General features: G+C 43.5%; 1 protein-coding gene across 15 annotated transcripts in view; it reads left to right on the plus strand.

Annotated features, from left to right (window-relative positions):
* Window positions 1-27,317, plus strand: part of dmd (dystrophin) — a 163,261-nt gene that overhangs the window by 106,251 nt on the left and 29,693 nt on the right. For 5 of the 15 annotated variants that reach the window (XM_079581873.1, XM_079581874.1, XM_079581868.1 and 2 more), the window contains 9 exons: window positions 2,990-3,162; window positions 3,336-3,492; window positions 4,706-4,817; window positions 6,963-7,231; window positions 7,915-8,061; window positions 10,229-10,291; window positions 13,132-13,186; window positions 14,312-14,372; window positions 16,789-16,824. In XM_079581873.1, coding sequence (XP_079437999.1) covers window positions 2,990-3,162; window positions 3,336-3,492; window positions 4,706-4,817; window positions 6,963-7,231; window positions 7,915-8,061; window positions 10,229-10,291; window positions 13,132-13,186; window positions 14,312-14,372; window positions 16,789-16,824 — 1,073 coding nt within the window. Of the gene's footprint in view, window positions 1-2,989; window positions 3,163-3,335; window positions 3,493-4,705; window positions 4,818-6,962; window positions 7,232-7,914; window positions 8,062-10,228; window positions 10,292-13,131; window positions 13,187-14,311; window positions 14,373-16,788; window positions 16,825-18,698; window positions 18,969-27,317 lie in introns of those variants that run through there. The other 10 variants (XM_079581867.1, XM_079581866.1, XM_079581862.1 and 7 more) reach the window with 5 other exon arrangements.

The raw sequence follows: 27,317 nt of genomic DNA on the forward strand, positions 1-27,317 counted from the left end.
GTGGTTGTATAAGCTACGCAGCGGCGGAGGGATCTGCTAGAAAATTGTCCCTCAAAATGCGGTAATTCATGTAATACAAGGTCAGTTTTATTCCAAAAATTATTCTATCGACACAGGCATTTATATGGTTGGTCTGGTGTTATAAGTGATTTGCCTCAGGTGCACTGTGGAGCGGGTCAGACTGTTTTTAATGCAGGCTAGCTGATACCATAGAAATGCGCTAGCCTAGCACCACTAAGCTCTTCAAATATAAGAACTGCATGAATTGCAAAATAAAAATATCTCCAGAAATCAACAACACTGGATAACTAGGAAATGAGGCCCTATGTCAAAAATCCTGAAATATCCCTTTAACTTAAACCTTGCAAACCAGGCAGTTCTGGCCAATTTTACCCCTAAAATGTCTCATTTCCACATAGAAATATGAAATTAAAGAAACCTCATGATACATTTTTCCCTGCAGTATCTTAACGTTCAGTAATAAATAAATGATTCTGTTGTTTTGACCCAATTTGACTTATTGAAAGAAAGCATCTGTTTTGCGAAGAGCTGGAATCCATGGCAACCCTATGAATGTAATGGCGGTCGCATTAGCAAAACTTCCTAATAAAAAAACAATATTGAATGCGGTTTGTATAAGCTTGTTTTTTTTTATCTTGCCGACTTTGGAAAGCATCGCTCCTCTCATATTAGATGCCAGTTTTTCCATTGGTATAACCGCCGCCTCCCAGCCAATAAACCGGCCCCTATTTTTCACCTGTGGCGCATCCCCATCCCACTCACGTCTCGGCCTAACCAGATTGGCCCCTGGATGCCCTCTGCCGCGCTCCCCTGTCTGCTTCGTGCCGTCCCCGCGCGACTTGGTATGGCAGGAATGCTGACGGGGCAGCATCCGGCCCCCTGATTGGCTCCCCGTCTCCTGGCAGACGAATGCGAGAGCGGTGGGTGTTAAAAAGGAAAGCCTGTTGGGGAAGGGAACAGGCTGCGACCCCTGCGCCCACACTGCCAGGCGCAAAACAAGAGCGTACTGTATGCAAAGCCGAGATAGTCTTCCGTGGCCAATTAGAAACACGCACACACGCACAACAATATATGCCGTGGCGATGAGGTTCAAGTAGATAAAACGTGCGCTCATCATTCCATGTTTGCCTCTGCTCACAAAATTTACTCCCAATATCCCATTTTCTTTCAACAAACCGGAGTCCCTCCCGTTGGTCATCCTCCAGACTGCATTCTGACAGTGGGCATCTGGAGATATTCACGCACACAGGGTGTAATTGTTGTCAGTCGCAGTCACTTGCTTTGGGCGAGCGAAGCTGAAGACGATGTGGTTTTGAACGAGTGGAAGATGTGGTGGAGGAGGGTCTACAATGTTCAGGTTAACTATTATGACTTTTTCTACAACTACCACTACTACTACTCCTTCCACTGCTCTCTTTTTTTCACTTATCTAACACTACTTTATGTACCTGTTTGTTACATTTCTGCCTTATTTTGAGAATCCCAAAGACCTCATTACTGTGACTCAGACAGCAAAAGCTTCGTCACTTGGGGCTGTCAATGAGCTCAAGTGGTTTGTATTGATGCTGTACCTTTTGTGTTGTGTCCAGAACAGGGTCTAGTTTGTCTGTTTCTAATGTAGTTTCTCTGACTTCGACCCGCAGTTTCTTTTAAAGGTTAACAGACTGAGGAAAACAAAAAGTTCCAAACTTCTTGAAGGTTTTTAAAACAATTATATTTTAGATTTTGCTAAAGATTGTACCCAGTTTTCTTAAGCTTGGCCGTTTTTGTGATGTTTATAGTTTCACATCCTTATTGGACACCGACAGGAAGTGTCATAGAAGAAGGCAAACAATTTTAAACTGTTGCCATGCCAACCATGTTAGGTCAATGGGAAATGTCACTTCCTGTCAGCCGCTTAAAAATTCAAATTTTCTGCCCAATATTTTGCTTCTCCACTGAAATAAAATGATAATTATGTAACTGATGAACTTACAACTGATGTCATCCTTCTAAACAACCTGTCATACGCACTTTAAACGGGTATAAAGCAGAGCTAAGTTGGACTAAATGCTGTCTAAAGAGCCAGATTGATATTACAACGCCAAAAACATTAGCACTGATATCAATCTGGAATCGCTTGGGGGAGGACGCACTTTTGGAGCAGCATTTGTCGCTGATCGGATCAAGCTAATCCATGAAATACTTTTGTTTTGAGCGTACCTCGTGTTTTCCCCCGTTCTCCTGGTAAACAAGAAAACCTCTGAACTTACACACATCACTAAATCATGACTGAAAAGATTGATTTGGTTTGACACTGTACTGTTTGCTTAGGTCCTTTATCACTTTATCATGTACAGCAAACATACATTGTCATTTATCCCTTTATGATCAAAGAATAGCAACAAAAAAGCGTACAATTTCCTAACATGCTGAGTAAAACGACTTTCCTGTTGACATTTTAAAAAAAACATGGCTGTCATTCAGAACATATGTGTGTATAAGCTCACAGTGGCGCTCTTCCATTAGTATAACACGCAGGCTAAGCCGAATTCTCCACTGCCTCCCGCCTCCTTAAAGAGCGTCCGCGATGACCCGTCTCTGGGAAAAGCGCTTTGCACCGCTGTGCCGAAGTTACCCGCCGATTCTACAGTGAGAAACACATTTTGACATTTCCGCGCGACAAAAGGTTTCACTCACAGCGCATTAAGCTCTGCATTATAGGCCATTCCTGGAGCTGGTAGAGGCTGCTTTTAGAATCCGGATAGCATTTACTGAGCACTCCAACCAAGCAATGAAAAACCTACCATTACAATCAATTCTGCTGTGTACAGTATGTCCAGAAAGTATTCTCAGCCCTCTTTTAACCCCTTATACTTAGCTATATAAAAGCTGCACAATAAAATACAGATCATCGCTGTAAAGGCTCTGAACCCTTTCTGCGCCCTCTGTATATACAGATATATGGATGCTGCTTGTGTGTTGGCAGGACCTGGAGGCAGAGATTGATGGGCACACGGAGATGTACCACTCCCTGGATGAGAACGGACAGAGGATTTTGGTCGCGCTGGGAGACAGCGAGGATTCGGCGCTGCTGCGGAGACGGCTGAGCAACATGAGCCAGAGATGGAACGAACTCCGCAGCAAGACGCTCAGCATGAGGTCAATACGGAGGTTTACCTGACTTTGAGATGGGGAGTTAGCTTTATTTGGGGCTTCGTCAGTCGCACAGTTATAAGGGTTGTGACATGTAGCAGTGAAGGAAGGGAGAAAGAGTGTATTCCCAGGTGGATTTTCCTTCAGTGCGATTTGACTTTCCCTCTTTTTTTACCCAGGGCTCACTTGGACTCGGAGATGGCGCCCTGGAAGAGGCTGCACATGTCCCTCCAGGAGCTCCTTAACTGGCTGCGGATGAAGAACCAGCAGCTGGAGCAGGAGCCGCCTGTAGGGGGCGACGTCCCCGCTGTGCAGGCCCAGCTGGACACGCACAGGGTAACACCAAGTCGCACGTCATACTTTTGTCCACTTTCCACCGTTTCAACTGGGCCTATTCATATAAAGTCAGGCATATACAGTCAGTAGGTTTATGTAAGTTGTAATTGAGTCATGTCGCTCAGGGTCGATGAGGTATGACACATGTAAGAGCTCCTACTGGGATGTGATGCTGCCTATACAAATATCAAGGCTGTTTCTAGACTCTGCGCCGTTGCTACCTGGTTTAGTGTAGCTGGGAGTATGTTTGCTGTGCATTTTTTTAGCTGTGTTTTGGGGTTTTTTATGGATGCACAAGCTGTTGTTTGTGTGCCCTTGTGGTAAACCCGGGAACTGCAGCCTAACTCTGTTTCCTAGTCCTTTTCTGAGAGCTAATTAAAACAGTGTTTGACAAAAATGTACATGGTGTTCCTCCCTTTAGTCGATGAAGACCACTCAAGTGTCCTCCGAGTGTCTGCCTTTTTTTTTATCCAGGGAAGTGTTTCATGCGGAAAGATGGAGATTGTAGTCGCGGCAGCTGCAAGTCTTCCTGAAAATGTGGGCTAACATTGATTTGGGACGGCTCTCCCCCATCTCGCACATAATGAACTAAATATGAGTTCTTGGAGTGCGGGCAGAAACTCCAAGGAAAAGCAACTGTCAGATGACGCAAGCCTCATTTGCATGTTCCTATATCTCGGATCGAAAGAGTTTTGAATTAAAAAAGAAGAGGAACCAAAGCGGCGCGCGCTGACTCGAATAGAGGCGCGCTTGTTTAGCAGACGTCTAAAAATAATGACTTCCTCAATTAAATATTCCGAGCTCCCAAAAAAATCCATTCCGTCTCCGAACGAAAGCGGCTCGCGGTTTTCATCCCCCCCCCCCCCTCCACTCCCTAAAAAAAAAACAAGTCCATTTGTGATCTCTCGGACGAGCATTATGCAAATTAATGTCTGCTGTACAGGTTAAATGAAAAACCCATTTGGTGCGAGCTATTTTAAAGGAGACGGTCATTCGGGAGGAGATGATTGGCCGCGGACGCTTTGGTCAGTCGATGTATTGAAAGTAAAGTGACGGGGTCCCGCAGTGCATTAGGGAAAAGCTTTTAGTGGGACGTTTTAATAAAGAACAAAAAAAAAAAAAAGAAGAAAAGAAATCTGCTTGTTATTCTGCTCGTGTGAAAAAAGAAAAAAAATTCAAATTGTGGATTTTATTAAGGCGTCTGTTGTCGCAGGGCTTCAGAAGGGACTTGAGGGCGAAGGAGCCGGTGGTGACCAAAGCGCTGGACGATGTGGGGATGTTTTTGTCCGAGCTGCCCAGAGAAACGCCGTCTCCGGAACAAAGAGGTGATTTCAGCAATGGCTGTGAAAAAAACAGCATCTCACATGATATCAAGGTTTTTTTGTGATAAAAGCCCCTTGCATTCATTTAACACTATGAAATGGTTCACTTCAATTCATTTTACATCAGCCAGGGTGAAAACATGCACTGTCAGCATCTTCAGCTTCCATGAATGTTTTTATCACGACATACAGTAATCCCATATCATGCCTTGATCTTGCCATTAAAACTCCCTTTAACTTCTTAACCCCTCGTTGTCCAGTTCAGTGTTGCCCAAATCCAGAAGCTCCTCGAGTTTACAGACTATGAAAGTTGAAAGACACACAAAACTAATCTAATGCTTCTTTTGTGTTATGATTGTCAGATTTTGGTCCTTTTTGGTTGTGTTTACATCATGTTTTATTTTTTTTGCATATTTTGTGGCTTGTTACATTAAGAAAAACTAAATGCAGCCACAAAAAAATAATGAAAATGTGATAAAAAGTGACAAAAATGTGACAAAAATGGAACAAAAAAGTGACAAAAATGTAAAAAAAAAAAAAAAAGTGACAAAAATGGAACAAAAATATGAACAAAATTTGACAAAAATGTTTAAAAAAAAAGTAAAAAATGTGACAAAAATGTGAAGAAAATTTGACAAAAATGTAAAAAAATATAAAGTAAAAAATGCGACAAAAATGTGACAAAATGTAAAAAAAAAATGCGACAAAAATTTGACAAAAATGTAAAAAAAAAAACGTGACAAAATTGGAACAAAAATGTGAACAAAATTTGACAAAAATGTAAAAAAAATAAGAAGTAAAAAATGCGACAACAATGTGACAAAATGTAAAAAAAAAATGTGACAAAAAAAATAAAATTAAAAACGTGACAAAAACATGACATAAAAGCAATTGAAAACATCATAAAAAAACAACACAAAAATGACTAAAACATGACAAAAATGTGACTAAAACGTGACAACAAAAACTAAGAAGAAGCTTAGATATCTTTTGTAGGTCTTAGCTTTCAAATGAGGCGTTACATTGGCCTATTGGCTGTAAACTCTCCAGTCGAGAAGCTTAGATTAGATTTGGGTAAAACTGGCTAGAAAGTGCTCGGTTAAGGTGGGGGTAAAGGGGTTAACTGACATCACATTGCTCCAGAGCAGCTCTCTGACCACTCACACTCGTCCTAAACTAAGTCTTCCCGCCCAGACAGTTGTTTTTCTCCCCTTCACCCGTGCCTCACCCTGCACCTTGGCTACAGCCCGGTAACGCCGAGCTAATGGAGGCTAACTCACTCGTGCACATAGACAGACCGTGCCCGCAGCAGCCTGGTTACACGCGAAAACCACCAGCATTATGTAAACCCAGTGAACTGTTGGCTCGACCGCGGGGAGATGGAGAGAAAGCGCTCCCTGTGAATCACTGCTGCATCAAAGAAGGAACCGGACATTTTATCTCGGCAATTGGAAGCAGTTATGCGTCTTTGCTTGTTTTAAAGTCAGCCCGAAACGTGTTACTAAAAGGAAAACATCATCTTGAGTGGTTCAACTTATAAAACTTAGCCGCGTTTAACGATGGCACTTACAGGCTCAAGCTGACAGAAGTTTTTATCTTCAGTCAGTCTAGGTTACCCATAGCTAAAGGTTTAATAAGGATGCCTGAAATCTCACATTTTCTTTCACACCACTGGCTGTTTGCACGCCTAAACACGCTGACTCACTGTATTTCATTACTGATTACTAAGTGCAGTCTATATGGTCTATACAGAGAGTCAAGTCGTTTTTATATACAGGAAGGTTTCACATAAAAATCCATCCCCTATTTTCTATTGTTTAAACTTCAAATAACATATAGTACTTCAACATGGAAACTGCTGTGACTTTGAGTTCCAACATATGTGTGTAGAAAGTGAGAAAACAAGTCTGGAGGCATTGATCACATCCCCCACTGCAAGGCTTCAAACTTTCATTGTTATATTCTTCAATAAATCCTTGTTTTATTACAACAAAACAACAAACAAAAAATCCCCACTATCTTATCAGAAGGGAGCAGCTGACTGTGCTCTGCGTTATCTCATTTTTACCTCCCTCATCTTAAAAAACAAGTTTACACACACTCCATCTTGTCACAGACATATTTTCCCCTCCTCTGTGTTCTTTGCAGATATCAGCCCGGAGGAGCGGGCCCAGAACGTGGGTCGCGTCCTGCGCAAAGAGGCGGACGACGTGGCGAGCCGGTGGGACAGGCTGTGTGTGGACGCGGCCGAGTGGCAGAGGAGGCTGGAGCTGGCCCTGGAGCGCCTGATGGAGCTGCAGGAGGCGGAGGACCTGCTGGACGGACAGCTGAGGCAGGCCGAGATGGTGCGGGACGCCTGGGAGCCCGTGGGAGACCTGGTGCTGGACTCGCTGCCCGAGCACATCGAGAGGGTCAAGGTACTAAAGGCGCTTAAACATGACATTCAGTTCAGCCAATTAAAGCACCTGCTGACTTAGTTTAATACAGAGCAATATCAAATGTACACGGTAGGGGGCAGCAGAGGGAGGGAAGGGGAGAGTTCAGCCTCCTGGCAACCTGGTGGGTGAAGATGTCTTTCAGTCAGTTGGACATGTCAGTGATCAGTGCTCTCTAAGCGAGCCCTGCAGGAAAGCCCATCCAACGGGCCCTGTCCAGATCATTGTTGAGCACAGCAGTCTTACACAGACCAATGAGAAGAGCATCGTCCATCGTCCCGCCTCTTCTCCTCGACAAACCATGTTGCCAGTTGAGCTTTTCTTCATGCAAAAACTTCCAAAAGTGCAGTCGCTTTTTTAAATCTGGCTATTTTTCCTTAACGTCTCAGATATTTCTAATTTCATTTAAGTGTGTGGAGCGAAGGATTTATCAAAGTAAACATACATCGTAAGCCGAGGCTATTGATTTGTGAGACTTTAATCAGAGCATACAATCATTATTTAATTATGTTTGTACTACACTAATCTTTTCTTATGAACACACTGAAGGTCATCCGCACATGATGAGGGTGGGATTATTCAGGTTATCCTATTTAATCCCATTATATTATAGTATATTCAGTGAAAAAAAAAAAAAACGGCCCTTCTCCATCCTGTCCACGCAGGAGTTCCAGGAGGAGATCGCTCCCATTGAGAACGACGTGAAGCGCATGAACCAGCTGGCAGCCACGTTCGGCCCGCACGACATCCAGCTGTCGCTTAGCAACCGGGAACGCATCGAGGAGCTGAACACCCGCTGGGAACTGCTCCAGGTACCTTAGCATCATTACCGATACAGCTACATTGTGCCACTACAATAGGTGTATGGTATAGTGGGCAGTATGAGTGCGAGACACTGCAGGTCAATAGGAAAAGAATACATTTAGGGGTATCAATGTTTACTGTAGATTATTGACATAAATATAAGAAACACTCTGAACAATAGATTGACATATTAGATTGAAATATAGGGGATTTTAGATCTTACCTAGTCTTTGAATAAACTAGTTGCAATGGTTACAATTCAAGTGTAAGGACGAGACTGAAAAATGTGTCTGTAGGTCCTCATTTAAGTTGAGATCTTGTCGCCACAGAAAAGCGCCTTTGAATTTATGATCTCCAATACAAATCTGTGAAAAACAGTGAATTAGTGCAGTGATTCACGATTAGGTAATTCAGGTGAAAAATGATATAATTAGAAGAGCAAACTGGCCCAAAACTGGAAAAGTGAAATACAGTTTTGCCTGCAGTGTCTCCCCTTACCAGTGCAAGTGAATAACTAACGTCAATGATGATGATGATGGACAGTAGGAATAGTGGACCACTGAATCCAATAAGTTGTCACGATGCGTCAAGAGGACTGGTGTGACCGACAGCTACAGTCACTTGTCAATCTACTGCAATCTCACTCACTGCCATTACAGTAAATTGAACAATATTATGGATTTAATGATTTATTACCACATATCTTGGTCCACTATTGACTGCTATCCATATACTTAATGGAATGTGCATACTATAGTCCAGCTAATGTCTTCTTGATAATAACTGCTTTTCCTGTACTGTGTGCTTGCTTGTGAGTGTGTGCTCCCCTTTATAAAAACCTAAAATCACAGGGGCTTGATCACTTTCAATACCATGTTGGAAGAGGGACCGTGATGAGGAGCGGGGGTGACACATGGAGGCGATCGGCTGCCAACGGAAGGGTGGAGGAAGGTGGTGGGGTGGGGAGGACGAGAAGTGTGAGGGAGTCCCGGTAAGAAGACGGGCCCCTGGGTGACGGGACAGACGGCCGGCCCCTCTGAAGTTAGCGCCGGAGCAGATGCTAGCACATACGCGCGCGCTTTTACCTTTGTGGAGGTGACGACGGGCAAACGCACACTGCACAGGTGGAAGAGATGGACAATTTAAAATAGTTTTCTCTGTAGCACCTTGCTCAAAGCAGACTTCACTACACATCACGCATAGTTCCGGTGGCCATTTTGGAATACCGAAGTAGTAGTACTGCAACATGCAACAATATCTCTACTCAGGATGAAAATGAAGGACAACTGATTGACAGTGGCCTTTTTATGTTTGTCATGCCAACAGAGTCTCAGTCTGAGTCAGTGTTTGCGCTGCTCAAGACGTTAGCATGCTACCGGTTAGCAACTGTCAACCCACATCTATGAAAGCTGAGTAAAAACTACATTAAAAGCTCAGCTCTGACCTCTGTCACTTGATGTTTGGAGTGTGGTTCAGGGCTTTCTCTTGGACAGGTCAAAGCTGAGCTGTTAAAGCTAAATGCAAACCAGCAGCATGCTAACGTCTTGAGCAGCTTAAACGCTGACTCACTGGTTTCTCTCTGGGGCCGTGTTTTTACTGTTATCTTCTTGAGCAATGATTTCGAGTACATAAAAATGCCACTGTCAATCAGTCGTCTTTCATTTACATCCAGAGTAGAGATGTTTTTATGTTATAGTAGTATTGCATAATGGTACTTCGGTATTCAAAATGGCCGCCACAACAAAAAAAGTCACATGATTGAAAAGCATGTATATCTTTCATGACATTCAACAGCTTGTAAACATTGCGGATTTGAAGAAACATGCTCTTAATAACATGTATGTGAGGACTTCCTTTATATGAACTACTGAATGGCCGCCACACTTCTCTGGTTATCACATCATTGATAACTCATTGGGCTTATTTGGCAATTACTACAGATCAGCTCATGTAAAACCTACTTCTAGTCGGCTAAGCGCGGAGACCTCAGTGTAAGTGTGTGTGTGTGCACGTAGATGCGTAGACCCCCCTCCGTAGTTGTACACGGGTCACTGTGCTCCCCGAAAGGTCAAATCTGATTGGCCGGCGCTCGGTGGCACAGTGCACTCCCAGTTAATTACGATAAATTCCCTCCTCAACAATCGCACTCCTCTCATTTGTACAACTCCTAATTAGGTTTCCGTGGATACAGGCAAAAACAGCTCCGGCAGGAACGGGGTGAATGAGGCGGACTGCAAGGTAATTTTCACTTGTTCGCGCCCAGTCGAACTTTCCGTGTCAAACATGTGAAACCGGTCATGGCTTTCATCTCATCCCGTCGCCGTTTTGTGGATATCTTGTGAATCGGCCCAATCAGCCCGTTTCAAAATCACAATCGAGCTTATGATGATGCGCCTCCCGGGGGCAAAGACATGTCACTAATCGGTGTCCACATGCCGGTCGCAATTTTGCGCTCTGCCTGGGGAACGCCAGATCATTGGGCGCCTTTGGAAATATGGGACAGCGGATTCCAATTCACAGTCGCGGCGCCTCGTCTCTTATGGTTGAATAACGCATTGGATTAGAAAAGGGGGAATCTAATCAGAGCATTTGATTAATGTCTTCACAGTTGCGAGGACGCGTTTGTCACCGGATGAGATGCAGGATGTGGAATTTTACGGAGAATGATAGAGATTAATAGCTCTGGAGTCGCTGCAGAGTGATAACAAACAGCTTGTTTTAGAAAATAGTGTCAAATTCCTTCTTAAAAACCTAGAATAAAACATGCCCTTTCCCTAGTTGAGCTCCATTATCTATTCTACTTACATGCCGGGGGTCTGACAGGTCACACCGGTTCAACCAAATAAAAAAAAGTTAAGCCGCACCAAATAAACTTCTTGCTGCACTCGCTCGCCGGCGTTTTAACAATCTCTACATTTATCCAAACCTACTTTAAAAGAGGACCCAGATGGCAAGATGGCTGTGGACAGCAGACAAATGCTCCCCGTGGATCCCAGTTAATGTTGTTCTGCCTGCTACACTGTTCTGGCCTCTAATGATTTTGAAGTTGCACTCTTCCAGTAAAATGCAGGCCAATATACATCAACACCTCTACAGTGATGTATTAACTGTCTGTAACTGCTTCATCAGATCTCCCGGGGCACATTTAGCCCATTAAGTCAAGTTACAGAAAGGCCGGCCAAATTGCATCCCGTCCCTCTATGGATTTTAACGGCAGGTTTGACCCGTACCTGAAGACAATATCTTTACATTGGTTTATAACTGAAACCGTACAATCCTGTGTTATTGTAATAGGACTTTGCGTGCGCTCTGTACCCATCCCCTTCCCCACCTCTGCCCCGGCCCCTGTTATCCCCCTCTCCGTCCTTCTCGACAGCCCTTTTCAAGCACCACCCGAGAGACCGCGTCCCGGCTAATTCCACCACTACAAATTCAATTACCCGCCATGCGCTTGTCTTTCTGCAGCACCCCCACCCCACCCCGCTTTTCCCTCTCCTCCGCCCCCCCCCCCCTTCCCTCGCTCCCATCTGCCCGGTCCTTGTCGTTTTTAGCCCGTTTTTTTTTTTTTTTCTTCCTTTTCCATATCCTGCAGCTCGCGGTGACGCAAGCCGCCTCCCCGTGCGCTCACCTCATCGCATTATGAAGCAATTTATTACCAGAGGAATGCATTAGTGCCGAGTTCTCTTGTGGTTTTTGGGAATAATTGCTTCCTGACAGCGCATTGTGTTTTGCTCCATTGTTATTAGATTATGAAAAAGTCTTTATTGTGTCGTAATGTGAAAGCTTTCTGGTTAGTTCACTGTCACTCCGTAAATTTTGCGATTAATCTCAATTTGTGGAGCCATCTGCCGTCTTCGCTTTTCTCCGTTCTCCCACTGTTTATTGATCTTCTGTCACCGATGGGTGGGGACTAGAATGCAACTCAAGCTCATATGGAAATAGCGGCCGATCCAGCCACACGGCCCGACCCGTTCACTTAGTGTATATCGAAAACGAAGTCTAATATTAGTTTAGCAATAAGTGCGATTTTCTTCTCACTGATTGGATGACTGTCCTTCCAATTAAGATTAACTTGCTTGTATTGTTGTGGTCACACAGTGTAACATAATTCCAGTGCCTAATCCGAGGAAGTTTTTGAATCATAGAGACACAAGGCCAAATATTTCTGAACCTCTTAACCTCCAACTGAACCAAGTTTGGCATTACCTAAATCTAAAAACGTGCCAGAAAAGCAGCAATAACGCAATGAAAAAGCAACAAAAACACATGACTAAAGGCTGACGAAATTGTGGCGAAAACATGACAAAAACTGATGAAAACACAATGAAAATACAAGAAAAAAGTTGCAAAAACACAACAAAAATATGACAAAAAAGCGATTTCAAAAAAAGGCAAGAGTACAACAAAAATACTCCCAAAAAGCAACAATGACGCAACAAAAACACAAAAGGAAAAAGCAACAAAAACACAAGAACAAAGTAACAAAAACGCCAAAAAATACAACAAAAAAGCAACGAAAAAGTTCAAAAAATGTGACAAGAAAGCAGCAAAAAAAGTAATAGAAGTACAATAAAAAAGCAACAAACGCAACAAAAAAGCAAGGAAAGCACTACAAAAAAGTAACACACAAAGCAACAAAAAAGGAGTGATGAAAAAGCAACAAAAAGACAACAATCCATGAAAAAAGTGACAAAAAAAGGTGTAAAAAAAATGCAATGAAAGTGACCAAATCAAAAACTTACAAAACACCTTAAAAATGTGACAACGTGACAAAAACTATTGGTTTTGTAGGTCTTAGCTTTCAAATGAAGCGTGACACTGGCCTATAAACTCCAGAAGAGAAGTGTGTAGATTGGGGGCGAACTGGAGAAAATGCACTGAGTTAAGGTGAGAGTTGAGAGATTAAAGCTACATTATTATGGAGCAGTAACAGGTTCTGATTAAGCATTTGCTAAACTAAACCCTCCAGTACTAATCACATGCATGTCCATCCATTCCCACCTCAGTGTCTGTCTCACCACTCGTCTGGACACTCTGACCTTGCATCCCAGCGGCTAATCTGGCTATCTCCATTACAGGTGTCCATCAGTGAGCACTTGCAGCAGCTAACGGACGCGCACAAGGAGTACATGGGTAAGTCCACTCCGCTCACGCACACGCACGGGCGCTCGCTGACAGCTCACGAGATACTGAGATAAGACAAGGGGGCCAAGACGCCGCCGCCATCTTGGTTCCTCTCCTCCACTGTTGATAAGTAACAGATAAGCCGGCAAGAGCATGTTCACGGAGTTGGGATGATGCAAAGTATTGACCATGGATGGAAAATAAACTCCACTTGCTCGTTGCGGGTTGTCCACAGCCCACAGTACAAGCTGGAAGGACAACCAGAAATCACATCTCTTGATTATTGGAGTGGCATTTCAATAAATTTACATTCAGAAACCAGAGCTGATTGTCCGAATGCATCATGATGTTAATGATTAGGTTGGACGTGACACAGGGAACAAAGGATCAAACATAGTAAAGTACTGGGGAATATGACACACACGATCTCCCTTTAAATGAATCAAGCAGGAATTAGCACATTCTATACATGAAGGACTTTGTTATTGAAATGAGTATGTTATGAATCTCTCTAAATATACCTCTACAAAGTAACATGGCGTCAGTCAGCAGGAGACATTTTCCATAGACTTGCTAATTATTTATTGGTCAGACCATAAGATGTGTGTTTTCTTCATTGCACGTTAGATCATTATGCTGCCAGAATTGCCTGTATTTTTCATATGGCTTGGTTAATATACTCAGCGTGTGTACTGGCAGTTGTCCCATGATGCACTGCTCTGTTTTTTAGTGTTGCAAATTTCAGCCGTGAGGCACAATAAGGCTTATACAGCGGGTCCATCCGATCCCGCTTCCTGATTGGTCCAAGAAGCATTCCAACTGTGCTGACAATTCCCTGGAAGCAGCGTTTGTTTTACAGCTTGGTGCGCCAACTCTTGTGGGCATAATAAGTGCAGATAATTAGCTATATTTTTCTTGTGTTTTTTTGCTGGTTTTCATTATGGTGTATATTACTTTGAGGAAACTTTAGATTACGTATTGTTTTCTAAGTGCTGCATACACGTTTTCCTGACAGTGTTTGAATAGATGTCCTCTGGTTGGAGGTTATAAGCTGCAAAAGTGTTTGCTGAAGCTGTTTTAGCCTGTGGACAGAGGTCCACAAGGGGTGTGACCTGTGTTCCTGTGTCTCTGCAGCCTCAGTGGAAAGGCCGTACGAGCAAGGCATCTCCCCCAATAATGTGCCCTACTACATCAAGTAAGTACTCCCCTCACTGCACTGTGGACAACTTCAGCAAGACATGTCATGCATTATTCAAAACAGTCTTTTGCATACCTCAGCTGCAGGCAGTAGTCTGAATGTTACAGGCTTTCATTTTCTGCTAACAGCATCCTAGCAAATCAGAGGCGCCCTACTTGAAATTAGCACATTCCATTTTATAGCATGTTGCACCTGATTTATCATAAGAAACTGTTATGATATTTTATATTATTGTAAATACTGTACTGTATAAATGTAGTACTTATGAGAGACCAAAAATACACCTGCTTTTTGCACCACTTTAACACTCACTATATGTTTAGCATGAGTGAAAACGCTCAGTAATCAGGCCATTTGAGCCAGGTCTGATGATGATTTATGGATTTAAAATGTGGAGGACATTGTAGGAGGAGAAGAAACAACCAAATTGAACATGTTTTCTCAACTGTGACTGAAGCAAAAGGCTTTAAACATGGTTAACAACATAGCAAAGTTGATTTTGCATGACATGTCTCCTTTAAATGAGCATTTTTTTTAATTCATTCCTGTTCATATATTATCTAAGCTTTTATTAGTGTAATATTTAAGTGCTTGGTGGATTTTTGACTTTTGACTCTTTACTTTGACATTGAAGTAATGTTAAAGGATTATAACATAACATACATTTGAAAAAGAGCACATTTAAAAAAAATAGATACCTTGACATTTATTCATGCACATTTTACTGTGTCTTGGAGACATACCACAACAATCAATAGGACTATTACACTATTAAAGACATATTTTGTATATAAATTGCCATCTATATATAACACATGTGCGCTCCCACTTATAAGATTTGTTAGAAAAAGTCTCATCTTGTGAACTGTGCATCTACCTGACTTGTTCCCGTTCTAACAGGATGATCATGAGACGGTATCTGGCGTGCAGGCTCTAACTCTATAAGCCTTGTTAATCGTGTGTGCACTTTAGCGATTAGCCCTAAACTGCTGGCTTACCTTGTATTAATGCTTAGCTAATTACTTTCACCACATTTCTCCAGCCTCCATTGTTTTCACACCATCCTATGTGCAGCAATAAGTGTGTGTTCGTGTTCTTCTTGCTTTATCCATCTTTTTATGTCATTGCTACAAGTCGAACATTTTCCCCATTTCCCAACCAGTGCAGATGAAAAATGCATGCCAGTTTAAATGGCGTCAGATTCATATTTAGTAGGATCTTGCAGCAGATTTCGAGAGATTGCCACTTGGGTCAGTGTTACGTCAAGTCAAATGTTTGCAATTTCCCCCCATTAATTCTTCAATAACAGGTTTGCAAAAGTAAAAGGTTTTGAGCAGGTGCAATCATCGTATTCAAATCTTACTGAGATATACGAGTGTCGCGCTCGGTTTCAGTAATGTGGGTTTACATGTTGTCAGCTGAAAACAGCCATGTCAAAAGATCCCAAAGATTCTCAGTGGGGTTAAGATCTGGACTCCACTCTTTCACAATGTGAGCCCGATGAATCCTGGCTTTGTCATCTCGGAATATGCCCGTGCCATCAGGGAAGAAGGAATCCATTGATGGAATAGCCTGGTCATTCAGGATGTTCTGGAGCTCATTCTTTGGGCACATAGTGTTGCGGAAGCAAGACCGGACCAACTGCAGTAACCCCAGATCATGACAGTAAAATTCAGGTGGCGACTCTTTTTTTTGATCAGGCTTCGTTCATGAATCCTTTTTTCGGACATGAGTTGCAGATTCATTTTAAGTGGGTTGTGAGCATTTACCGAAAGTGACAGATAAATTGTCTTCACTTCGTTTTAAAGATCAGAGCTTAAATCCACATGAACTCTCTGAGAAAGCCTTGATTTTTGATATAATATCTTCTAACAGGATCCAATTGTAAAAAGTTTTCATTTAAGTTGCAACGTCGACTGATTTTGTCACTTCACAAGAGTTTCTTCCAAATAATAACGGCCCCTCCTGGTGTGTGAGACATTCATATCACAAAACATCGCAATTTCCCCCCGAAAACAGAGAACATGAGTCGTGGTAGTAAAAATAGCATTGGTATTGATTAAGCAACATGTTGGTCTTGTAGCTGTTTTGAATAAATGTAACTGCTCAACTTTTCATCTCCCATCTCTAACCTCACGCTGTGTCTTCCTCCTGCCCCCCCCCCCCCCCCCCCTCACACCGCGGCAGATAGAAATGGCTTGGCAATGAGCAGCTAGCAGCTTGCTCTGTTTGAGATAACACCCGATGACTGAGCGAGACCCTTTCCATGTAACCGGCACAGCGCGCCCTGCCGCTCTTGGCAACGTTTTAGTGGCACATATTTTGTCGTGGAATTAACACATTAAAAACGAGTGATGGGTTTTGAAGGGAGGGAGGAGAGAGAGAAGGTGACACATGTTCTGTCCACATGCAGAGAGCAAGACGGACCGGCACTGATGACCCAGACCCTGTAAGTCGCACAATACGCTTCAACATTTCCAGGTTATGCGTAGTTTTCACTGGATCAGTCACACATCATTCTGCATCAGCACTGTAATAACCACAAAGTTGGTGGTCCCACAGCTCAGACCGGTGCATGTGTTGTGTCTTTGGGCAAGACACTCCCTCCACAAGTGCAAAAGTGTGTAATCTTGTGTGATTGTTGGTGGTTGGGGAGAAGCTCTTGGCACAGATGGCTTCAAATAACTGATCCGGATAACTATGTGCATAAAGGTGGGGTGCATCCTAATATTGGCCCGGTTGGCGCAGTTACAAACAGCCACTGACATGAATTTACAAGAGAATTTAGTTTCCTCCATTTGCATGTGGAGACAGTGCAAATAATTAAGTGGAAAGGGCGTCCCAACATTGATAATGTATTCCTCGCTATCTGGTGTTATTCACACAACTCCTGCAACTCCGCTTTCCTTTCCCCGGGTACTGTTTAGAATTAATATCATGCTGCACAATGATGGAACGTAGCTGCAGGGACTTTCTCGCAATAATGTGCTTCGAGGCCATTAACGAGGTCCAAGCAAGAGACATGCATGGCACACTCCACCCCGGAGAGAGAGATGCGTACTAGTTACCTTCCACTCCCAAACCCATAGGCAGTTGAAAGTGTTACTGAGTTAGCAATGTTTTTTCTTTTTTTTAAGTGTCTGGTGTGCCAACAAGAAGACAATTAGTTTGCTCAAAGATCTTTCATCTCCGTTGGCGCAGTGTCAGGCGAGGTTAGCCGCGCGGCGTTATCCCTGCGCGCGCACACACACACACACACACCTACACACGTTCAGGTGCGATAAAATCAAAGTCAAGGCTTGCCTATAAATTACAGACTGTTTCGTCTTGGCTGGTGCAACATCGCCTACTTTTCTCCAGCCTTGAACACTAATTCCCAAAGCAAAGAGACCCCCACCTCCCCGACTCCTCTGTGCGTAAAACCAAATAGACCTGTACTTTTTTTCTTTTCTTTAGTGTTTTGTCTCTCCTCTCCACGCCATCCCCCTGGTTTGTCCCACAGTCCCAGGCCTTGAATGTGGAAAAGCCCGGGGCCCCCCTCGCCTCCTTCTCCCCTCACTCCCTTTGGCTCTGTCTCGCTCTCGTCAGGGAGGTGAAAAAGCTCCTCGGATGATGTTGGCTCCGTGCTTTCAGACACAGCGGGATGGGGGGAAGGGAGGCAGTGGCAGGACGCACTCAGCTCCGCCTCGTCCAATTCACACTTGTGAAGTTTCACACGTGCAGCCCAAAGGTAGCAGGAAACGGACTATGTTCTCATTTTCACAATAAAGGTACGGGCGCTTTTGGCCAAGTTCATCCTCGCCAAATCATTTGAATCATAATATCGTAATCACATAATAGTAGCATCATCAGCGCGTAGGTATACATGCTTTATGATGCCAGTTGTTGCCAAATGTATGACAGATCAGGCTTGATCTGTGTGAGTATGGAAAAATCCAACTTCAAATTTCAATGATTCTCTCACAACCATGGTTTTATCATCTGGACTGGATTTAACTTACACTTTTCTGCTCAGTAAAAGCAAAGAACGTTTTAAAATATTGTTTAATCGTTGATGTTTTGTTTTGTTTGTGTTTTTTGTTTTGTTTTTAATGCCTGACAGTTTTATTTTTGGGGTTTTTGTGCTGAACCATGTGTGCAATTTGGGCTAGATCTATGTTGGCAAGAAAGCAGAGCAATAATGGATCCATCACAGCCTTATCCATTATAATGTCCTATCTCCTAATAATCGCTATGTTTACTGGGCTGACCCTACAATCATAGGTTGACCCCATAACCATCCAACAGACTTTCGCTTGGCTTTATTTTGAAACGACGGTAGGAACGAGCTCCGTCTCTTCTCCTCGAGCTTCACCTGCGTTTGTCGGTGGCCGCGCAGCCTCTGCAGCCCACTGTGCCGCTTGCACAGCGGAACACACACCGCACCGACTCTCGCAGACACGGTCAGTTCGGACACTGTCTCCGGCGGCAGAGGACTGTGCGTGGACCGCGGAGGTTTCGGGAGTTCGTCTCGGTTCTCACGGGGGATCGCTTCTTTTCTCAGCGGACTCTGCGCGCGGGGGAACGACCGGCGATGCGGGAACAGCTTCGGAAGTGAGTGGCTGGGCTGGGGATTGTTTATGGAGGTGATAAATAATGGTGATGGTAATTGTGCGGGTCGTAATGCAGTAAACCTGTTCGCGCACACATAACGCTCGGCGGTGGTTTCCAGGCGAGCGGGGAAGCGGTGAGCCGAACCGCGTGAAAACACTATTGCATTTGTTCGACATAATGTCACTACTGCACGGACCATTTGTCCAGATCTGCGGACGCTCACGTTCTCCACAAACCAGCACTGTAGAGCTGCTTCAGCTTTGGGGTTATGCTGTCGCTCAAACACCCTTTTATACTAATCTGGCCATCCTTTAATGAGAGAGCGTTCCCATGTTCCCAAGCCGAGCCGAATCATTTTTCCAAGGTAACATCATAGTCCGGTGAAAAGTGTGGAACCATCAACTCTCAGCTTAACATCAAACCCATGTAATGTCCTTCTGAACAGCGAATCCTTCATCTTTTTTTCCCCTTTTCACTCGGGAGAACCATGCGTGTTGTGCGGCCACTGAGCGCCCCATGGCCACTCTCCCCGCGGTTCCCACGGACCGTGCTTTTTCCACTCTGCCGGTGCTGCCATGTTGAAATAAAAAAAAAAGAGGTGCTTTCAGTTCTTTAAACGCAAACAGCCTCGCTCCTCTCTCGCCCCCATTTATTTGCTTGTATCTCTGTTTGAATTGAGCCCGAGTGGGATCCCTGTTTATCTTTGCGTGTGCGAGTTGGTCGGTTGACGTCTTCTTTCCCCTCTCCCGTAGACAAACGCCTCTTACTAAAAAAAGAGCTACTTTCGCCGTGTGTTGCATTCCTCCACACTCGGATGCAAATGCAAAAAAAAAGCGCTTGGGTGCCGCTGAGGCAGCCCCGTGCCTGGATGCGTTTGGGGATGCTCGCTCTCACTCAATTTCTCGCTAAAAATACCACCAGGCCTCGTATAGCGCAGTTTTTTTTTTAGGTTGAGTGCAGCCCAGCGCGAGTGACAACCACCATTGATCAATTTCATTCTGTTAGAGCGAATCTTGGAGCACGCACCGCGCTCACTGTAGGAGTTGAAGCGAACGCGAGATTGCACGGTGAATATTGTTGGCACAGACATGATTGCAGGTGTGGACTTTTACGCACTAAATACACAGCCTCGCTCAAACACATTGGTTGCATAGTGGCACTGCTGACGTGCTGGGGCATGAGTCTGCCCTGTGTGGTGTCTTTGTATTCGGCCTAGATTGCTATCAGATGGGTGAAATTGTGCATTGGAGCAGGACATTGAACTATAAGCCATCCTAATGCTTTGCCAACATTATCAATCTGGAGCTGAGCCAAGTAACTCCGGGTTTTTCTGCACCTTGTATGTCCAACAGCTGTCCAGTGTGGTTTGGGGAATGAGCTAAGTTTCCGCTACAAGCCTTCAGGGCATTATTAGCCCAGTAAACTGCCGAAACCCAAACTATTAAATATGAAATAAGATGAAGAGGATAGCCTGTTCTGTTTTGCTGTGAGCCGATCCGCACAGCTAATCCTACAAAGTCTTATGATGCAGGCATAAAAGTGGCTTATACCCTCCTGTGCAGACTTGTAATTAGACGCTATTAATCGACTTTTCGGAGACTTCAGGTTGTATTGTTTTATTGATTAGTCGTGATGTGCAAAACTAATGAAATGATGTGATTTGATGCGCCTATAGCTTTTAAAAGACGGCGGTAATGGCCAACGAGGTGTTTCACAAGGGAGCAGTTGTGTCTAATGGCCTTGGTTTACAAGTCTGCATTAGTTATTATAGCAAAAGCAGCACCACGAGTAAAAAGATCTTCTCTTGATCTGCTGAAAAGTTCATTTTCTTCCTTTTATACCAGTGCTTTGCTTCCGATACCAGTACCTGAGCAATACGTGCCCTGCTAGCTTGAAACTGAAACATTGTCTCAAACTTAGACTTCTATGCTTTGTCTTAAGGTGCTGGTCTCTGGAACCTAAGCCTATATCAACAACTATTTAAAATATCCGAGGAATTTATGGATTTCCAGCACTGTTAGATGCAGTACAATAAGCACTGGTAAAGAATCAGCAGATTTTACAGCATCACCATATCAAGCAGTGTTTTTCCGTGACTCCATTCAGTCCCGGGTATTAAAAAGCACATATCATAGCGAAGTTGTCCTCTCTGATTGCCGAGTTCCTGACAGATAACATGTGCGTTGACTGTCGCAGACGCTTGAAGTTCTCGTGTCTCCAAACGGGAACACGCCATTAAGATCAATTAGAACAAGGAGAATAATTACAGTTATCGTTTTAGCTCCATGGCGTCCCCCAGGTTTTGCCGGCGCTTTCTGATTCTCTTTCACCAGCAGCCTCCCCTAATTTCCAGCTGCCAAATCGGGCTTTCATGACTCTGTCTCCTCTTTGCCAGTTCAGATCCCTCCCTGAAGGCCATTGTTTGAGCTTGTTCTGATGCTTGGCGCGTAGGAAACATTCGGTCTGCGCTCGTTTCTGCTGATCGGCAGAGGAAGACGTCGCCGGGCCCATAAACCGTCTTTAATCATTCATCCAACCGCCGTAATTGACTACAGTGAGAAGTGACACTCATGTACATCCATTATTTAAAAGGCCTATCTGTCACTGGCGCAGAAAGCCTTTCATGGGCTGATAGCCGCAATACGTAGCATTGTATGTTGCACGTGTGGGCGGGAGTTTCATTGTGCCCTGTTCTGTGAGACAATGACTTCTGGGCTGTGTGCTTCAAGGAGAAATGTCTTTTCTCAAGTGGTGCTCAAACTTTTCAAGCGAAGTACCACATCATCAAATATTTGACCTTCCAAGCACCACCAAGGCTGTTCTTTTCTGTGTAGGAAGTAATGTGAAATCCCATTCATCTGAAATATTGGGAGTGTATTAGGTTCTAGGCCAGTTTGCACCATTTTGCATTGATTCTCTCTACTGCTCCACTGGTTGAACCTTTTTTGGATTTGGGTATGAACGTTGAACGCTCGCCCTGCCCTTGTCATCTTCTACCTTTGTGTCCTGAAGCAAGGCAGCGACTCCCCGGCCCCCCCCTGCGACAGCGGCGCAGCTCAGAGCTGTAGTTTATCTTTTGACACTTTACGACGCATTATCAACTCTTGGTCGTATCCTAGGGCCATGATACATTTTCTGGAGAGGCAGTGTCGGCTTTCAAAGAGTTTCGAAGTAGAGGGATGCTGCCTTCCTCGGGGCCCTCTTTGATTTATTGTCGAACTCTTGTGTTTTCTCTGTGTCTTCCCTTTTGGGGTGCGTTGTTTTGGTGTGGAGAAATGACACTTTTTCCCGCACAAGACCCTCACGAGACTGCTCACGAGACGCCCTATAGAGTTTCTATAGAGAGCAGGCATGGAGTGTTCGGGGGCCACGGGTGATGGAGGGCGCCTGGGAGTTTGTTGCATCAAGTGAAGGCCTTTCGCAATTGTAATGCAGTCTTTTCAGGAGTGTAGGCTATTCGCAAAGGCATCAGTTGTACATGTTTGGGATCTTGAGCAGGGCCAAGGACGTCCATATCAAGGTAGAAAGTGCTGGAATGTTCAAAGACATTGTTGCAGCGAGAGAAACATTACCACACGCCTATTTTGCTTGTTTAGTTGCAAGCTGGGATAGAGAACACTGATTCCCCATTTTGTATTCATAGACCAAAATTGAAAAAAGCAAGTTCTTGAAATTACAAAGTTGTGGTTGTTTTTACGGCTGCTTGCTTCAGAATGCTAATCGGGGCTTTATGCTAATTGGAAATCAAATTCCTTGCAAGAAGTCGAGAAATCAAATCTTTGTCTCAGCACAAATGACCGACTTTTCGTGATTGGCAGTTCTAATCACGGCGTAATCACAAGCCGGTGTGTTTTTGTGCCAATCTTGTACCTGGATAAACGGGAGGGGATTGCGCGAGGCAGGGCATCTGGCTTCAATTCAATGTAAAAAAGATGTTCACAGATAGTTTGGATGCAGATGAAGTGCAAGGTCTTTTTAAAATGCAGTAACTCTCACTCGATGCGCCCGACGTCCAAAATACAGCGATATGTCTTGGATGGTTGAGTCAGCATTGTCCCAACATTTTCTACAATAGACGCCGCTGGGAGAACAAACAGCACCGCGCATCTCGATGACAAAATCTGATCACGTATTGGAATCCCCATCATTACAGGAATAACATCCAAGTTGTGAGATCTATTGTCTTCTTGTCCATTGGGGCCACGGACTCAATAAAACATCCTCGGCTTCACCGGGAAGATGTATGGTACCGCTGCGTATCGATTGACTCTCGACCCTTGGGTTAAAAAAAAATCAGCCTGGCATCATTTCACTTTCATAGAAGATCAAGAAGCTTTGTCTGCCTTTAAAGGTCTGACCGTCGTTCTTTTCTCCATAGACATTTCATTTTAAATGTAAAATCGATACTGATGTTTCTGAGCCTCAATTATGCATGATATGTCCACTTTTTCATATTTGGGGCATTATATAGCACAAATTGGGAAGATCTCTTTGCTACTCTTGTGTTATTATTATAAGCATCCCTCCAAGTGTTTGCAATGAGCTCGCTCCTAGTCTTGACTGTTGCTTGAAGATTTTTGTAAGCAGCGCTTCACCACGGGACCCCTCGCCTCATTATCTGGAGTGGGAGTGTGGGAGGAGGCTAGGGGAGAGGCAAAACAAGACCAAAAAAAAAAAAAACCACGGAGTAGGAAAATCCAATTCTAGGTTCTTCTCTGGTATTTTGTGTGCGGTTTGCTGACAAAGGTTAGCTGCAGGTGAGCCGGGGGAAGAGTGGCTCGGCGTGTGTGCTTTTAACAAGGCTGCATTTGGAAAACGGTGACACGCCAAGCAAGTATTTACAAGCTTTTGAGCTTTTATTGAAGAATGTGTGGGATATTCTTACTTTGAAAAATCGTGTCTTTTGTAAGAATTGGAAATGTCAACTGAAATGTTACCTTCCTGAAGCTTCACTGTCAATATGTGCCTCCCGAATATATCGCTGGTTGTGACATTTACATGAAATTATTGGTTCATGCTGATTAGTCCAAATGGCCCTATATTATTTACCTAAATGCAAGATGCTAATACAAGCTTTTGCAGGTATCCAAAATAACTTGCGAACTACTATAGAGAGGACTGACTTTATTTATGTATTTATAAATACATAAAAAAGAATGGAGACTCAAGGCAGGGCTAGCGATCACGGTTTGAAAGAGATCAAACCAATCAAACACAATGACCTACCGTTTAGTCCTCCATGATTGTTTGTCGTCCACATGTGCAGTCGAGGAGATGTTCCGGTAAAAACCCTCAGAGCAGCTTCTTGCTGTGGTTTTAAGGACAAGTCCAACTCATTTAAAACTGAAGAAAGGGCACTGGTAAAAGCTTGTTGTGTCGCGGCCGCCAACTTCACTGTTTTGGTTGCGGCCCGTAGGAGCACTGGTTGATGGGAAATCCTAGCATGGAAGATGACGCACCATTAACTCCCGCCTCCCCCGCTATGATTGGCTCGTCTTGGTTTTGCCGGAGTCGGCGAGATTCACATCACACAATTCCAGACTGTATCCGCATGTATCGCTTAACTTGGAGGATGTTTGTGGCATACATTTCCCATATCTAACATTAGCGTGAGAGAAAAAAGCAATGGAGCTGTAGCCGCTGAGTCACTAATGATAAATACATCTAACACACTATGGTGTCCAAGTGTTTTAATTTGAAATTTGAACTGAACAATAAGTCCAGTATTTTACCTTTTAAAATCTCCATTAGTTTATTATTGCAGCTAATCCCATGATGCTTAGCACAATCCTGAACTCTATTGACTTTTCTCAACATTTTTGTTCTGTTTTATGGTTCTAGATGACAAATACTTTAGCATAGGTATTGAAAAAGGTATTGTCGGGCATCAGAAACAAACTATAGTTAAAGTACCGGTATCGGGGAGGGGAATGAATGTCTGATGCCCTGGCCTGCTCCCACATCTAAAGTCGCTGAACTGCGCCATGCGTTTCCTGTAAAGCTCTTTTCATACACTTGATTCGAACAGAGAGCTCTAATTGCCTCCTTAGTACGACACCAGCCTCCCGTTAGCTTTATGTAAACTGACATCTGGCACATCACCATCTCACTGCAGCGCCTCGATCGCGCCCATAATATTAAATCCAATTCCCTTAACTTCTTTTATAAGGGTAATGCTTTGGTATTAATGCGGCATAAATTAACTGCCCATACAATAATCATCTCTAAGGAGGCTAAGTAGCGCTAATGGCTATAAGAAAATCAGCACTTTGCTATACAGTAACGCAATTAGCCGTGGCCGTATTTATAACAGCAGACTTTTAATATTTTCCTGATAGCTTTTCAAATCAGCGTGGGCGTTGGAGATGCCCTAAAATGCAGATCACACCCTACAATCATTGCGCCATAAGCTGAACACTGGCTTTTAAGCTAATGCAGTGAGGATGGGGCGGGGGGGAAAAAAACGTTCATATGTTGAGTATAGCCATTTTACGTAACAGGCATTTCATATTAGCCTGCTTCAAGGGCAAGGCTCCCCGATTTGATTGAAGCTTGCGGGCACGAGAGCTCCACTCTGCTGTGTGTGAACTGGTTTGTGCTAATTTAATTGACGATACGTTGGGCAGTGTGCTCGGCTCCAGTGCCACAGCCGCTGACACTGTGTGGCCCTTAAAGCAGGTCGGTTACTTGCGTATGCACGAGAATCTGAGCAAGGGCAGTGTGATGCAAGTCAAGTAAAAGCAAGGCATTTGAGAAAACAGGTTGAAGAACACAGGTTGGAAGGATGTAGGACTTTCTTACACTATCGCTGCCTGGACAGTACGTTTTTTTTGGTGCCTAACTGTCCATGCTACTTTAAGAATAAAATAGAATTGTAATGTTCATACATTCTACAGAAGACTATTTATTTGAGCAAAGCTACTTGTTTTATTCGAGTGCATTACTTTAGAGCTGTCTTGTGACCAACCAGGCATCAAATGTTGGCATCTAAAATGTAGTTTTCTCTCTCTGTGCTACGAATATTACTAGTGTATTATGTAGTGCCTTAAAGAGAAAGAGACAAGTTTTTATTTATTTTTATACTCACTACTGCCACCTCTGGTCTTACGCGTAACTGCAGGTTCTATATTAAGCTCGTGCATGACGGCACTTCTGACCCGAAGTAACAACTTTTTGAGTGACAGTGCAGGATTTTAGAGGAGGAACATGTAGGGGGAGGAAAAAACTTAATTTTAGCATTTTTAAACTCTGTATAGTCCCTTTACAGTGCCTATGACAGGTTTTAATGCTTTTGAAATTATTACTTGTTTAGATGGATCAGTTGCATAGTTATCATTTTATTTCTGAGAAGCAGCCATTTTAATGAAGAAATGTTGAGCAGAAAAGTTATTATTAGATTTTTTAAGCTACTGACAGGAAGTGACATAGAAGAAGGTAAAGTTCCAAAGCAGTTCGACTCATTTCCCATTGATTTAACATGGTTGGCACGGCAACAGTTTAAAATTGTTGTCCTTCTTCTATGTCACTTCCTGTCAGTGTCCAATAAGGAAGTGAAATTATAAACATCCCAAAAATGGCCAAGCTAAAGAACGCTGGGCACAATCTTTAGCAAAATCTTCAATATAATTGTGTTGTGAACTATATTTTAGCAAAAATGTTGTCTAATGTGTCATATGCTCTTTAACCCAGCCTTAGAAAGATGTCTTGACATGAGTTAAGTTAAAACTCGCTATAAATTCAGCTATTAAAAAAGGAATCTGTAGTAACAATCAAATAGACATTCCCATTTCTTGATTCTGACAGTTCATTGTAGATATTTTCCGCCGCACTTTGCCAATCTTGCTTGGCAGATCTCACTTTTGAAGTCTTTAGACAAACACGCGTTCACCCAGGCTCATAACTCACATCGGGCTTATGTTCTTTCCCCCGTCACTCACAGAGCACGTACATACTTATGTCGTGTTGTTTCTTGTTTCCTAAATATTTAACAACCAAAAGGCACAATCGTTTATGCTGTTACTGTAAAAGCAATCTATAGCGAAATTGTAAACAATTTGCATAGCATCCAGGGAGGTTAATTGAGGTCTCGCTGGCATTTCCTTGGGGCTCTATGGCTTGCTTACCCAACCATGCAACAAGATAATAACTGTTCATTAGATTATTTTTCTGACTTTATTTCGCTTCATTCCAAACTTGTTTTTTTTTTTTTCTTCTACCAAAGGCCAAATCAAGGTCATCTTCTCTAATTAGTGCCAATCTCATGGAAAACATGCCCGCAGTTCACCCAACACGAAACCCACAAAATAGTTTCACACTTCGCCTGAGCCAGCCAAATATTGTCATCACTTC

The sequence above is a fragment of the Gobius niger genome (genome assembly GCF_951799975.1).
Source record: "Gobius niger genome assembly, chromosome: 23".
Taxonomy (NCBI): domain Eukaryota; kingdom Metazoa; phylum Chordata; class Actinopteri; order Gobiiformes; family Gobiidae; genus Gobius; species Gobius niger.